Source organism: Orcinus orca, chromosome 1 (assembly GCF_937001465.1).
Source record: "Orcinus orca chromosome 1, mOrcOrc1.1, whole genome shotgun sequence".
In the NCBI taxonomy this organism is placed as follows: Eukaryota; Metazoa; Chordata; class Mammalia; order Artiodactyla; family Delphinidae; genus Orcinus; species Orcinus orca.
This window is the reverse complement of record NC_064559.1, coordinates 109865185-109879375: the sequence shown is the minus strand read 5'-3', so window position 1 is coordinate 109879375 and position 14191 is coordinate 109865185. Positions and strand designations below refer to the sequence as shown.

At 48.1% G+C, this 14191-nt stretch overlaps 1 protein-coding gene across 1 annotated transcript; it reads left to right on the top strand.

The window, feature by feature from the left end:
- Positions 1 to 360: 360 nt before the first annotated feature.
- Positions 361 to 12952, top strand: CD2 (CD2 molecule). Its single transcript, XM_004263242.4, has 5 exons — positions 361 to 514; positions 653 to 958; positions 4980 to 5213; positions 9904 to 10026; positions 11117 to 12952. Exons 1-5 carry the CDS (start codon positions 454 to 456, stop codon positions 11413 to 11415), a joined length of 1023 nt encoding a protein of 340 aa, XP_004263290.1. The 5' UTR covers positions 361 to 453; the 3' UTR covers positions 11416 to 12952.
- Positions 12953 to 14191: the final 1239 nt, after the last annotated feature.

The window sequence follows — 14191 nt, the reverse complement described above, 5'->3', positions numbered from 1 at the left end:
TTGTATTCTGCTAGCTATTCGCTTACAAACATTTACCTATATTTCTATGTGGTCCTGTTAGGGACATTACAGCAGAACAGATAGAAGATGGGCCGTATGGTTGAATTTGGCTCCTTGTTAACTAAAGGGGGATCCTGTGTGATTTATTTAGCCTCTTAGTTCCTTTTCTCTTCGACGGGAATAATAAAACCCACTCAAGGTTGTTGTGAGGATTAAAATGTTATAAGAAGACACACACTCATAAATACACCTGCTTTGGCAAAGGAGCACATCAGCCAGGTTTTGTATGTGTGTGCGCGCGCGCATGTGTGTGTGTCTGTTTTCTATGTCACCGTAAAGAAGCAAAAAGGAGAGGCACGTGGTTAAGCTCTCAGGGGGTGGATTCCACTGGTGTTATTTCAGTTCCTTTTTAAAGAAGAGCTCAGAATCACAAGGAGGAAACTAACGCCAAAGATGAGCCTCACATGTAAAATCTTAACCAGCTTCCTTCTGATTTTCACTGTTTCCACCAAAGGTAAGTTGGTGCGTGGGTCTCCACTGTCACCATTAGAAGCTTCTTTGGCAACCCTGAAGTGAGTGCAAGAGTCAGAGAGGTCACAGCCCAGCTTTCCTCGGCAGTGAGCTACCTCAGTAACTTTCTTGCTTTTTGTAGGTGAGGTCTCTGAAAATACTGAAGTCATCTGGGGTTGCCTGGATCATGACATCAACCTGGACATTCCTGGTTTTCAAATGAATGATGGGGTAGCAGATACACGATGGGACAAAAACAAAATCAAGATTGCACAATTAAAACAAGACAAGCCACCTTACCAGATAACGGACACGTATGTGATGTTAAAAAATGGAACTCTGAAAATTAAAGCTCTGAAGAGAAATGATAGCGACGTCTACACAGTATCTGTATATGATTTGAATGGAAAAAACATATTGGAGAAAGCATTTGATTTGAAGGTTCAAGGTAAGTCTCTGTCCCCTAAATTCCTCCATCTCAGGATGGGCGCTATTTAGCAAGTGGAGGAATAGCATTTATGAAATGTCCCCAGCCCTGACCTTGGCCTTGGGGGAGCCCTAAAGGAAATCGAATGCATCCCTCCTACCTCGGTGCAGACTCCAGTCCTGTGAGAGAGATGGAATCCACAGCTAATAGACCCTCAAGTCTACATACCTCAAACTCTCTCTTCAGAGGCTGCGGGGATGCAGGGTTGAGTGAAGGATCTGGATTAAGATCCTGCGTTAATCACGAAGAGGGGAACAGGTGGGCAGAAGAAAAAGGTGGCCGTTCCAGGTGGATGCTGAAGGGCAAGCTAGGTATGAGACTGGGAAGGGGAGGCTGACTGGAGGGCAGCGGGTCTTCCATCCAGAGAGACAATTTCAAGCCAAGATGTCCTGAAGGAGTAATTGTAAGGCAGAAAAGGGCTGGAAATGATGAATTTCAGGATGAACAGCCCTTGTTTCTAATCAGCTCAACATCGGCATGATCAAAGGTGGAAGATGATTTTTGCTGATATCTGTAGAAAATACACAAGGTGTGGCTTTGTATGTCTCCGCGTGTACTGGGAGGGTAGTAGTAGCTATTGAAGATGGAAGCTTGAAGCCTAGCTAGGAAGCTGCTGCTTTACTCCAAGTGAAGTAGGGAAGGGCTGGTCGGTGACACTCAATTCAGGTTTCACATTGGAATCAGCTGAGGCGCTATTAAAGTTACCAGTGCTGAGTCCCATCCCAGACCAATTTAATCAGTGTTTCTTGGTGCGGGGCCTGGGCATCGTAGGCGCTAAAGTCCCCAGGTGATTTTAATGAGCAGCCAACGCTGATAACTAGTGGCCTAGACTGAAGGGTGCCTATAAAATGCCTAAAGAACGATGACGTCGGGGGTCATGTGTGGAGAAAGGATGAGCAAAGTGGCTTGAGTTTGGGAGAGAGGGAAGAGAAAGTACAATAGAATGGAAGTGAAAATGAAGTCATAAGTCCAGGGGTCACTTGGCTGGGTGTGGATAAAAGTGAGAAGAGGAAGCTGTACTTAGCTTGGAGAGGAAGACAGGAACCCCAGCGTGAGCACAGCCAGAGATTCAGTGAGCAAATAAGCATTTCCATGCTTTGCACAGGAAACGCTGCCATAGGACGGGCCCCCTTCTCCTACCTAGAGTCACCATCCAGCCCTGTTCTTGAGCGCTCGGAACTGGTAGCAGCCCCCCTCCAACAGTCACAGACATTGTCAGCTCCTCTGCAAATGACAACTTTCCATACCTGGACCTGCACCAGGACGGAGAGTACATTCCAGAAATGGGGCGAGACAGAATGGAGCCAGAAGGGACTTCTGCTTGTGGGCTCTGGGAACCACAGATGTCGTGACTCCGCCAGCATGGGCTTGAGTGTCCTGTTTTGAACTTGAGCTTCACATTCATGTTTCCTTTGGTACTGCAGTGGTAGTAATGGTTACCAGTGAGATGTCACGTGCTTTGCTACAGGATCTTATTTAAGGTTCCCACCAATCCTGAGAGGTAGCTGTTATTATCCGCTTACTATCTATAAGGAAACAGAAGTGGCTTGACAGGAGCAAAGTCAGGATCCAAACCCAAGGCTAGTTTTAGCAAGGATGGTGACATTCCCCCACCCACCACCCCAAACAGCTTTATTGTGGTATAATTCACATACTATAAAATTCAGCCATGATTCCATGGCTTGTAGTATATTTACAGAGTTGTACAACCATGACCACAATCAATTTTAGAATGCTTTCATGACCTCAAAAATAAACCTTCACTCCTTTGCCAAAAGACACAGATCTTTCCATGACACAGCAGCCATCTCATTGTGTGTGTGTGTGTGTATGTGTGTGTGAATGTCACACAGCGTGTCAATTTGTGGGTCCAGGCACCATTTCCTGCCACATGACCCTGGACAAATTCTCTGTCTGCTCTGAGTCTGATTTTCATAGTGATAACTATCGGCTATTCCGTGGGACAAGGCTTCAGGGAGACAGCTAAGCATAGGTGCCTTGGGCACCTGGAACACTATACCTGATTCCTCAGTGCTCGTGCTCTCCCCATCTCTTAGTTCCTCCATGCTTCTCAGTCTCCAACCTTGGTACCCACAGCTCCTTAAGGAGGGGGCTGCTGCTGCCAGCTGAGGAACCAGTGGAAGGCCCCTTAAAAGCAGATGTTAGTGGAGAAGGAGTTTGTCCTAGCAACCTGGAATCAAAGAGCCTCATCTGTGAGATGTGCCCCACAGGATCCAACCATGCCTCTTGTAGGAAAGTATCTTACGGAGAGGATGTATGTGAAGATATGACTTCAAGTGGCCGCTCATCTCTGGGTGGTTCATATCAGTGAAATGCTGGAAAGGATCTTAAAGTCCCCAGCAGTTAGAAACTTATTAATTAAATCAAGAATAGATCATTTAAAAAGATGATGAAAGTGTATATTTATTGGTGTTCCTAAAAGAATTTCATAATAGATCATTAAAGGAAAACAAGCAGACTAAAAAAATCTATGATCCAGTTTTAGTTTCTAGAACACTATTTATATGTGGTATGCATGGCATAGAAAACATTTGTTAAAGGGATGCAGCGAAACATTAATAATTATTGACTCTGGGTAGTAGAATTGCAAGTGGTTTTTAATCTTCTTGAAACTTTTTTGGTATTTTATCAATTTTTGCAGTGACGTGATTTACTGTCATAAATAAAAAAAGAGTATTTCCATTTTGAAAACACAAGCAAACTCCTTGACTCAACCCCTAGAGTATGCACTGACCCTGTCTTGTTGTATATGGTCATGTTTTTCCATCCTCTTCATTCTGGGTCACACCGAATCCCTGGATGGGAAAAAAAAAAACCCTTCATTTCTGCCTGCCTATATTTTGGGACGGAAATGAAATTTGGTGAGAAAGTTCATGGGGAAGATATTATTGTCTGGGAGGGAGGAAATCAGAAAAAAAAAAAAAACTATCCATCTGCATAAAGAATGGAAGGATGCTGAGAGAGGAAAGTGGCAAGTCTGAGGAAAGAGAGGGAAGGATGAGAAAAAGGGCAGAAGTTGGTCACACGGCTCGCAAGTGGTGGAGTAGGATTTGGACCCGGCCCAACTGACACCAAGGCCAGGGCTTTTTCTTTCATGACGCAGCCTTCGAATGTTATCATGTCAGAAAAGGAGAGGCAGGGCGTGTATGATTACGATTACAACAACTACCACCAATATTGTCAGTACCTGTCCGTGTGCCAGGGCTTTGTCACATGTCATCCCTGCTGTGATAGGTGGGGAATGTCTTTCTTATCCTTCTCTTGTGGATGAGGTCCAGTGAGGTCCAGTGGTGAGGTCCAGCAGCTCTGGGACGCCGAAGGCGTTCTCTCCCTCCAGAGCTTGAACTGCACACCTGACCCCCTGCTCCCAGGACCTGCTGCTTCATTTGTGACCAAGGCCCCAGGCTACACATGTACCAGTCCTCCAGGGACAAGTTCCCAGCTGCTCTTAAAGCATTGCCCCCACCCCGCTATCCCTCACAGGCTCCTGAGCATATGGGGAGCAGGGTGTGGTAAACCTCTTACCCGTACTACTGAACTTGGATTTGGAAGGGTGAGCTCCTCTCCTGATTTGCCATTTATTAGTGGGTGCCCTTGGACTGTCCATTTAACCTCTCAGAGCCTTGGGTGCTTCATCTGTAAACAAGAAGAAAAACATGTGTCTCTCTGTTGGGATGAAAGGATATCCTATATGTGAAAACATTTTAAGGTCTAAAACAGCACATAAGCCTGTGATATGATGTATCTTTTACTGATATAATGTATCTGTAAATATCAGAAATAAATTTGTTGTGAATGTGCTGTATAAATAAAATGAAATAGAAATGATTTTTGAAAATTGGTAGGGGTCCTTGAAATTTTTTCTGGTCCCAAACTAACTCAATTTCCCCTCTATAAATAGGTACGTCTTTTACAATCAGTAAATGGCCTAATATGAATTGAATCTTTCTTTTCTTTCCAGAGATGGTCTCAAAACCTGTAATTTCCTGGAGTTGTACCAACAGAACCCTGATCTGCGAGGTAGCAAAAGGAAGTGACCCTCAATTAAAACTGTTTATAAATGAGACCCGTATCAAAGAAAGTCATCAGAAGGTCATCACATACAAGTTGAAGAGCAAACGGACTGAATCATTCAACTGCGTGGCGAGTAACAATGTCGGTGCCCAAACGAGCACGGTGACCATCAGCTGTTCAGGTGCGTGGTGGGCACTGGTCAGACACCCCAAGTTCACTTCACAAACACGGCCTTTGAGGCCCACAGCAGAGGACCGCTCCAGGGCCTGGGTGCTTGGGCTGGGAGGCATCCTCGGCTCAGGGTGAGGACTGAAAACATACCCCCTTTCCCCGGAAATCTTCAAGGGAAGTCCTAGAGGAGAGAGGAGGTAGTGCTCTATGGTTGCCCATCTTGGGAATCTTCTCAGAGAGCATGGTATAACCTCAGGCAATGAAAAAGATTCTCTGCTAGGAGGAAGAATTGCCGAGTTGAAGAGATAAAAGGAGCTGTGACGGTGATCTCACACAGACCGCCACTTCCCAGAGAGGCAAGCTGACTGGCCCACGATCCCTCAGCTAGTCAGTGACCATGATTGTGGCTCCTAGGGCAATAATGGAGAAGGGAGCAAAAAAGATTCCTTTCTGGAGGGGAGATGGCTGGCACCTCCTATCAGGGGCAGGTGCAGAAGGGCTGTAGAAACCCTGGGAGTTAGAGGCTTGGGGGGAAGAAGAGCTCGAGGCCAGGGAGGACCATGAACACAGGTGGGCAATGCTCTCACTGCCTCAGAGCAGACAGCCCAGCACCAGAAAGTTCTGAAACTTCAAGAGTCTAAGCTCTTCCCTGGACCACCAGCCTCATGTGACCCCTAGAAGTAATTTTTTTTAATAAATTTATTTATTTTTGGCTGTGTTGGGTCTTCGCTGCTGTGTGTGGGCTTTCTCTAGTTGCGGCGAGCAGGGGCTACTCTTTGTTGTGGTGCGTGGGCTTCTCACTGCGGTGGCTTCTCTTGTTGTGGAACCTGGGTTCTAGGTGCGAGGGCTTCAGCAGTTGTGGCTCGTGGGCTCTACAGCACAGGCTCAGTAGTTGTGGTGCATGGGCCCAGTTGCTCCGCGGCACGTGGGATCTTCCCGGACTGGGGCACGAACACGTGTCCCCTGCATCGGCAGGCGGACTCTCAACCATTGCACCACCAGGGAAGCCCTAGAAGTAATTTTTGAAAGGTGGCCTGCTCTGGGAGCCAGGAGTCTTGGCTTCTAGTTTGGGTCTGTCCAAATATATAGGGACGACCTGGACAGAGTTCCTTCCCCTTTCCGGGCTTCAGCCTCCTGGTCCACAAAGAAGATGAGCCCTGTGATCCCCAAGAGTCTACTCATCTGCTACTCTGGGATTATGTCTCCACTGCTGTCTAGTCAACCCCCCGACAGGAAACTGAGCACAAAAGATAGTTATTTGGCCAGAGGCCCTGAGTTTCTATAGTGAGTATGGCTGGTCAGTGACCCTAGGAAGCAGCCCTGAGCTGGTGTGAAATCAGAAGTGAGACATTTTAATATACATTTTGAATTAGTTATCAGTTGCTGCATAACAAACAACCCCACATTTAGTGGCTTAAAACACAAGCAGTTATTATCTCACAGTTTCTGTGGGACATGAATCTGGGAGTGACTTAACTGGATGTTTCTGGCTCAGAGTCTTTCATGAAGCTGTAATCAAGACACAGGCAGGGGCCTTTCCTGGTGGTGCAGTGGTTGAGCGTCTGCCTGCCAATGCAGGGGACACGGGTTCGTGCCCCCGTCCTCGAGGATCCCACGTGCCGCGGAGCGGCTGGGCCCGTGAGCCATGGCCGCTGAGCCTGCGCGTCCGGAGCCTGTGCTCCGCAACGGGAGAGGCCACAACAGTGAGAGGCCTGCGTACCGCAAAAAAAAAAAAAAAAAAGACACAGGCAGGGGCTGCAGTCATGTCAGTCAGGTGCAAGCACTACTGGGGGAGCATCCATGTCCAAGTTCACTCACGGGGGCGGCATTGGGCTGCCTTACAATATGGCAGCTACTTCCCCCAGAGCAACCTTTTTTTTTTTTTTTGCGGTACGCGGGCTTCTCACTGTTGTGGCCTCTCCCGCTGCGGAGCACACGCTCCGGACGCGCAGGCCCAGCGGCCATGGCTCACGGGCCCAGCCACTCCGCGGCACGTGGGATCTTCCCGGACCGGGGCACGAACCCGTGTCCCCTGCATCGGCAGGCAGACTCTCAACCACTGCGCCACCAGGGAAGCCCAAGCCGTGGACTTTTTGTACTTGATCTCAGGAGTGATAGATGGTGCATCACTGCTGCGGTATTCTATTCATTAGGAGCCTGTCAGTAAGTCCAGCCCACATTTAATCAGAAAGGGTCTCACACCAGCGGGAATACCAGGAGGCAGGGCTCAGCGGGGACCATGCTAGAGTCTGCCAGTCACACGCTCAGACCAGCGTCCCTTCACCTCCTGTGAGGTCTATGTCTGCCCACCAGCCGTCCCTCCGTGCCCCCCATCACTAAGGCACAGTGAGTGAAGTCGCCCCTCCTCGACTTCACAAGCTCTTAATCCCCTTTTAGGAGGCTCTTGATTAGAGCTGCCAGATTTAGCAAATAAAAAGAGACAGTATAAATGTGTTCCAAGTGTTGCGTGGGACATACTTATACTAAAAACTATTCGTTGTTTATTTCAAATTTAACTGGGCATCCGGTGTTTTATCTGGCAGCCCTACTCCACGCTTATTTTAACTAGATCCCACCAGTATAAAAATGTGTGTGCATGAGGGATGGAGCGAGGGAAGAAGGGCTTTGGGGGAAGATGAGGTTGGAAGACTGGAGCATTCCTGTCCCTTACTCTGTGGTACAGAGTGGGAGCCAGTCTGGGAAGGGGCCATTAGAGAGATGGGAGGAATACCTAGGGGGAGACTGGGGAGGACAGGGCTGCTCTTGAAAACCCTAAAATGGACCTGGATGTTTCATCCTAAAAGGCCAAGGCAGAGTGGAGCAATGACAAGATTAACCACTTGGCTCAGAAAAGATGAGCATGTACTTAAAACCGAAATAGTAGGAGGAAGGAGCAGGTTTGGACACACAAGAAGGACTCCACCACATAAACTCGTGGGCACATTATCTCCAAGAGGGAGTGCAGGAAGGAGTGTGTCTGGATTTAGTGACTGTGAGGACATAGCTTTCAATGACAGAGCCACAGCTGCCTCTGAGACACACTGGAGCATTCCCCGCAGAAAGCCCCCAGAGGCTGTGCTGGACGAATCTGTGAACAGACTGTGTAAGGCGCTCCAACATTCCCAAGTGTGCCCAGATAGGGGCGTGCTTGCCCTGCCTGAGGACTCTGAGAAGACAAGCTAGTGGCTGCATGGTTTAGTCCCTGCTCCCCAACTGGTCCTAGGCCCATGCCCCCCCACACCCAGGTCAGACCCTGGGAAGTCCTTGGCTCAGCCCAAGGTGGACTCCAATAGCCCTGGCCCTTCCTCCAAGCAGGCAGAGCCTAAAGGACCCCCCTAACTTTCCCGGTCCAGTTTCACAGCAGGTTATGATTATGCCTGCTTTTCCAATGGAAGCCGCTTCATCCGCAGAGCATAGAGAGGCTGTGTAACTGGCAGGCAAAGAGTGGGTCAGAGGGAGACTTAGGAAAGAAAGCAAGGATTAACAACCCACCGCAGTCTGGAAACCTGTTTCGTTTCGTTTCTGAGCCTCTGACTTGCTCCTGGGGCCCATCCTGGGCTTCATGAACAGCAGTATCTTCCCAGGAATGTTTGGCTAGAGAAGGGTTTCCTTGTGATGTTGGGCAGAACTCCATTTGTTCTCCAGATGTACGAGTCCCCTGACCCCTGGCCCCAGCTGCTGCCTCTGTGACTGCTGTTGACTCACTAAAGGGCAGATGGCCCAGCATCCCTCCCGGGAAATAGCTCCCAGAAGCACCGGTGCACGGAACTGTAGTCAGAGCAGACCCTGATCTTTGTGTGTAGTTTTACAGTTTACAAAGCACTTTCACATCCATTATCTGATTGACTTCCAGCAGCCGCCTGTGATATAAGTTCCTTCTCTCCATTTTTTAAAGACAGGAACAGGCTCAGAGAGGTGGAGTAACTTGCCAAAGGTCACACAGCTCTTGCCTAGAAGAGCCTGCTCTCAAACCCATTTCTCTTAACACGGTCGTTGTTATCCTCATTGCATGACAGCAGCTGAAGATCTGTGAGCTGAAGATCAAGTCCACTGCTGCTGCTAACTCTCTGTGTGTCTGAGTTTCTCTCACAGGCCAGGGAAAATCTGGGACGGGGTGCTGCCTCTGAGGTCAGAGAACTGGGTTGGACACGTGAAACATGTATCCTGTCTTTAGAAACTTTCTGGTCAAGAGGGTGAGAAAAAATCATGACGTGGGAGGGCAGCCGGAGATGAAGCTAGAAAAACAGTGCAGAAACATGGAGACGAGGGGCTGCTTAAAGGAACCACTCAGGAATGGATACTGTGTGGCCTCAGGCAACTCATCCTCCCTCTCTGGGCCTTTTCTGTGAAACTAGAGATTACCCTAGATTTTCTCTAAACTCTTTCTCAGATCTAAACTTCTGTGACATTCTCCTTGATAGGGGACAGTGCTTGGTACGTGAAGAATCAGGCATTTGTGGTTCAGGAGAGCAGTTCTCCAAGGAACGTTCTGAGAGGGCTTATCCTGGACCCTGCACCCGCTCAGGTATTGACCCAGTTCACAGCCTCCATGAGCTTGGCTTCCCTGAGGTTGAAAAGTCCCACCAAGCTCTTTTATCTGAAAGAGAGGAGGCAGGAGTCCTCGAGTCCTCGGCCAGAGCAACGAAATGGCCCCTCTTCCCAGGACGCTCCCATCCATCCCACGTCTGTTCCTCTTGCAGAGAAAGGTCTGGATATCTATCTCATCATCGGCATTTGTGGAGGAGGCACCGTCTTCCTTGTCTTCGTGGCACTACTCGTTTTCTACATTAGCAAGAGGAAAAAACAGAGGAGTAGGAGAAATGGTAAGCTCCCTCTCTTCTGTCCCACCACAGGCCTGGGTGAAATCCCCGTGGAAACAACTCATGGGTCTGGCACTTAGAGTCTGGAAAGAAAATAATGGAGATGGGTAGTTTCAGAATGTCAGGGCTGTAACCGGCAGTTACAGTTTGTTCCATTTTGTGGTTAGCTTGAGTTTTGAAAAACAAATTCTCAGTGATAACAATGTGGGAGCTTTGAGAAGCTCCATCCAGGCTGGCCTCATTGGAATCCACCACCTGAGGCTGACTGGGTACAAAGCTGTGTGGACATATGTTGAATGAGCCACATATATCTATGTGGGTAGAAAGATAAGCTTCGAAACACAATTTCTGTGAAGAAACACCTTGTCTTCTCCTGAGGGTGTGGCCAAGGTGGGTTCAAGACCAAGCTCCTAGGAATACAGGTAAAATTTCAGGACATCAGGGACTCACAGGAACACACTTGTTCTAAAACTGGATGTTTATATCCCCTTTCCAATTCACTGTTCCAAGGGGAGGAGTTAGGGCTGTGAGTGTTTCTTCCTTGAATCAGGCCAGTCTGACAACTCACCTAGAATGAAAAAGTTATGCTCATAAGCGAGGAGCTGGCTCAAGGAGCGTCCAGGCCACTCGAAGCAGTGTGGGTGAATGACAGCAGAACTGGGGGGAAGGCAGATCTAACTGAGAGACCCATCCAAAGGCAGGGAGTGACTAATGTCCTGTCTGACTACTCAGATCCTATTACAAGGGCTGTAACCCTGAGGTGCTCTAGGGCATGATCCCTGGGATGACTCAGAGGCAGGGCTGGGGTCTGAGTGCCCTCTCTGCTCCCTGGAGACCCAGGCACAAAACCATCCCCCACTGGTCTCTAAAGCCCTGGGCTCTCCCTCTATTTTTCTGGTGGGCATTTCTGTCTCCCCTACCCACCCAAGGCCTGGAATCTCTAGAGGGTAGAGGTGGCTTCTGCTTCCTCATCATATCCCCCAGAGCAGCTAGCATGACATCTTGTACACAGGAGGGGCACTCAATAAATAGTTATATTGATCTTGATTGTATCTTGCCAAGAAAAACTCTTCCGAGGTTTTTATTGTTGCAGATGAAGAGATGGAGATAAGAGGGAAGAGACTGACCCCTGAGGAAAGGGGCTGGAAGCCCCACCAAATTCCAGGCTCAACTCCTCAAAATCCAGCCATGTCCCAAACGCCTCCAATACCTGGTCATCGTCCCCAAGCACCCGCTCATCGTCCCAGGCCTCCTGGCCCCCGTGTCCAGCACCAGCAGAAGAAGAGGGCTCCTCCTACCCTGGGCAAACAAGTTCACCTGCAAAAAGGCCCTCCCCTCCCCAAGCCTCGAGTTCAAACGAAACCTCCCTGTGAGGTCGAAGAAAACTCGTAACTGTCTCCTGACGCAGCTGTCCTCTTCCTCTAATTAAAAGAGATTAAAAACCGTCCTTTCCCATAAAAGGCACTGTGGAATTTCTCCACTCCAGGTGTGCATGCCTACACTTCCATCAAGTGTGCTCTACAAGCAGACCATGATCTCCTCCCCAGCCCAGGAGCCACAGCCATGTCTGTACCTTCCAACTCAGCCATGTGGTCTGACGTCTGGAGTCTCTGGCCTCCTCACAGATCTCCACCTCAGCAGGAAGGGAAAAACAATAAAAGTGCACACATTAGGATGATGGGTGATGGAGCGCAGAATCCTAGAGCTCTCGTACCCTCCCTCTCAGAGCACGTGCCGGTGTCAGATGTCAAGCAGTCGCTGTGGCCATGTCTCGCTACAAGCAGCTTCCTGCTTGAGAGACCCTTGGTTTTCTTAGGGTGGACACCTGCTCACCATATCGCGAGTACAAGTGAAACAAATGCCTTGAATTTGACCCCAGCATCTACTCGCTGTAGAAAGGAGCCCAGCATCGAGCTGCTGAATGAGAAAGAGGCTAGTGGGTGGGGTGTGACGGCAGGACCAAATTTGGCCATCCCACTTCAACTGGGCCACCTTAATCCCCACCAGAACAACCAGAATCCACTCCCCAGGTCTCAGCTGCAAAGCTGGACCCACAGCCTATTGGTAGATTTATACAATGAATTGAAATCTCTGTGCACACACTTCAACAAGAGACACCAGAAAACATAACCTCATTTTGGGTTTCACTTCCTTGACTCTTCAGACATGGTCACCACGATCTGTAGAACCATCCTTGAAAAGAGGGGAATCCATGAATACTGAAGGTGCCATGAGCCTAGCAGACAACCTGTAGAAGGGCAGGCTAAGAGACAACTTGGCTGGAGCAAATCCCAAGTCTTAAGGGACCATTATTAAAAGTTCAGGCCCCACCCCCAGCTAGCAGTCATGCTAGCTGTACTTTGAGGGAAGTGGGAGAAAAAAAAAACAGTTTACAGTTAAGGTTCTAAAACAATAGGTGGTGAGAAGGCACCTGCTTTGAAATGTTGGTACCATGTTGTTTGTGGTCCCATCCGCCCACCTTCTCCCAGCTTCTTAGACTTGCTAAACCTTGTCAGGCTCGGGCAGGAAGCTCTGAGGTCTAAACCACAAAGTCTATGTACATTCAGGACTTCCTGTGAGAGCTCACGGAGGGTTGAACTGTTCTTTTCTCTGAACCTGAACAGGCATTGTTTTAGCTCCCAGAGTTAATTATTAAGAATAATGATGAATGGAAGCCCATAGCTTCCTGAAATTCAAACATGAAATCCAGTCAAGTAACAGTCATCACAAGATCAACCTAGGAAGAGAAATGAAGGTCTTAGCACTGCCCCCTTTCTCCTTCCTCATTGCAGTCCTGAGCTATTCCATCAGCCATCCTGCCAGAATGGCTCCTATCCCATTCCCTTCCTGAAGCCCTCCCTGGCCTTACCAGCCCACGCTGCGCTTTTCTCCTGAAATCTTGTGGCATTATATATCATACAGAACACGTATTGCCTCTAACTATTCAATCCTTCATCATTTACTCATTCAACAAACATTTATTGAACTTCTACTACATACCAAGCTCTGTGCTAGGTACTAGGAAAACAGAGGTGTACATGGAATCTTTGCTCTCAAGGCACTCACTGTCTAGTTGGGGGAGGAGTAGACTAATTACAGGATAAATGTAACAGTGTGATAAGTATAGGTTAGAGGCCAATACAGGAGCCCAGAGGAAGGACTTGGAATCTGGATTGAGTGGTGGGACTGGGGTGACACAGAAGGCTTCCTGGAGGAGGTGGCATTTGAACTGAGTTGTAATAGATGAGTAGAACTGGTGAAGCAGAGGTGCAGAATTACCCATGTAGAGGGAACAGCAAGAGGAAGCTCATGCCAACTACCTGTTTATATAAATATGTTATTCATTTTTCAACTACTATGTTTCATCAATTTGAAGATACCATTGATTTTTAACTGGCACCATTATTTACATACCACGAGAAAGAAAAAAACACTCTCAATCACACTGTTAACAAATGCTAAGATACAATCAATTTTAGGCCCAACCCCATTCCTGAGGTGTTATAATGTGAATAAAAAGTGCATTTTAGAAGCAATGAAATGCATGGTTAACAAGCCTCCTGAGGACGTTGACCACTTCTCAGCGTTGCTCATACTACTTTACTGAAAATTTCACTGGCCAGTTGACTCAATGGGTGAGTACAGTCTTGATGAAAGGAAGGGAAGTGAACATCCGTGGCATCTACATACGGAAGATACACTCCCTGGCCTGCTGGAATCTCCACCGTGAGGCGGAAAACACAGGCCTCACTCAAGATTTGTGCTGCAGTCACCCCTGCTGAGGTTGTGTGATCTCCCACTGAGCCTGTCCCAGAGCGTGGACTTTCTGAGAAGTGGTCAGGCCAGCTGCAGAATAGCTAGCTGAGCTTGTGAGAAAAAAAAAAATCGATGATTCAGTAGCTTAGGTTGGGGCCCGAGACTCTGTTATTTTTAACAATAACAATTCTGAGGGATTTTCAAGTGGGGAACCGCAGGTGTGATGGTCCAATACTGGTCCTCCAATTATTAATCATCAGTGACTTGTCAAACCCGAGGACTTTATAGATAATACAGCATTGTTAGAAAAGCAGCCACAGTCCAGTTAAAGAATCCTCTACGGGTAACGTCCACTACAATGAATTCATCCTGGTTGGAAGATATATTTAGGTCATTTGAGACACTGGAACAC

What these genes read in the sequence shown, in the direction of transcription:
- CD2 (XM_004263242.4), top strand. Translation starts at nt 454, where the DNA reads ATGAGCCTCACATGTAAAATCTTAACCAGCTTCCTTCTGATTTTCACT. An exon ending in GGTGACCATCAGCTGTTCAG is followed by an intron (nt 5,214 to 9,903) that starts GTGCGTGGTGGG and finishes TTCCTCTTGCAG; the next exon opens with AGAAAGGTCTGGATATCTAT. An exon ending in ACAGAGGAGTAGGAGAAATG is followed by an intron (nt 10,027 to 11,116) that starts GTAAGCTCCCTC and finishes TTATTGTTGCAG; the next exon opens with ATGAAGAGATGGAGATAAGA.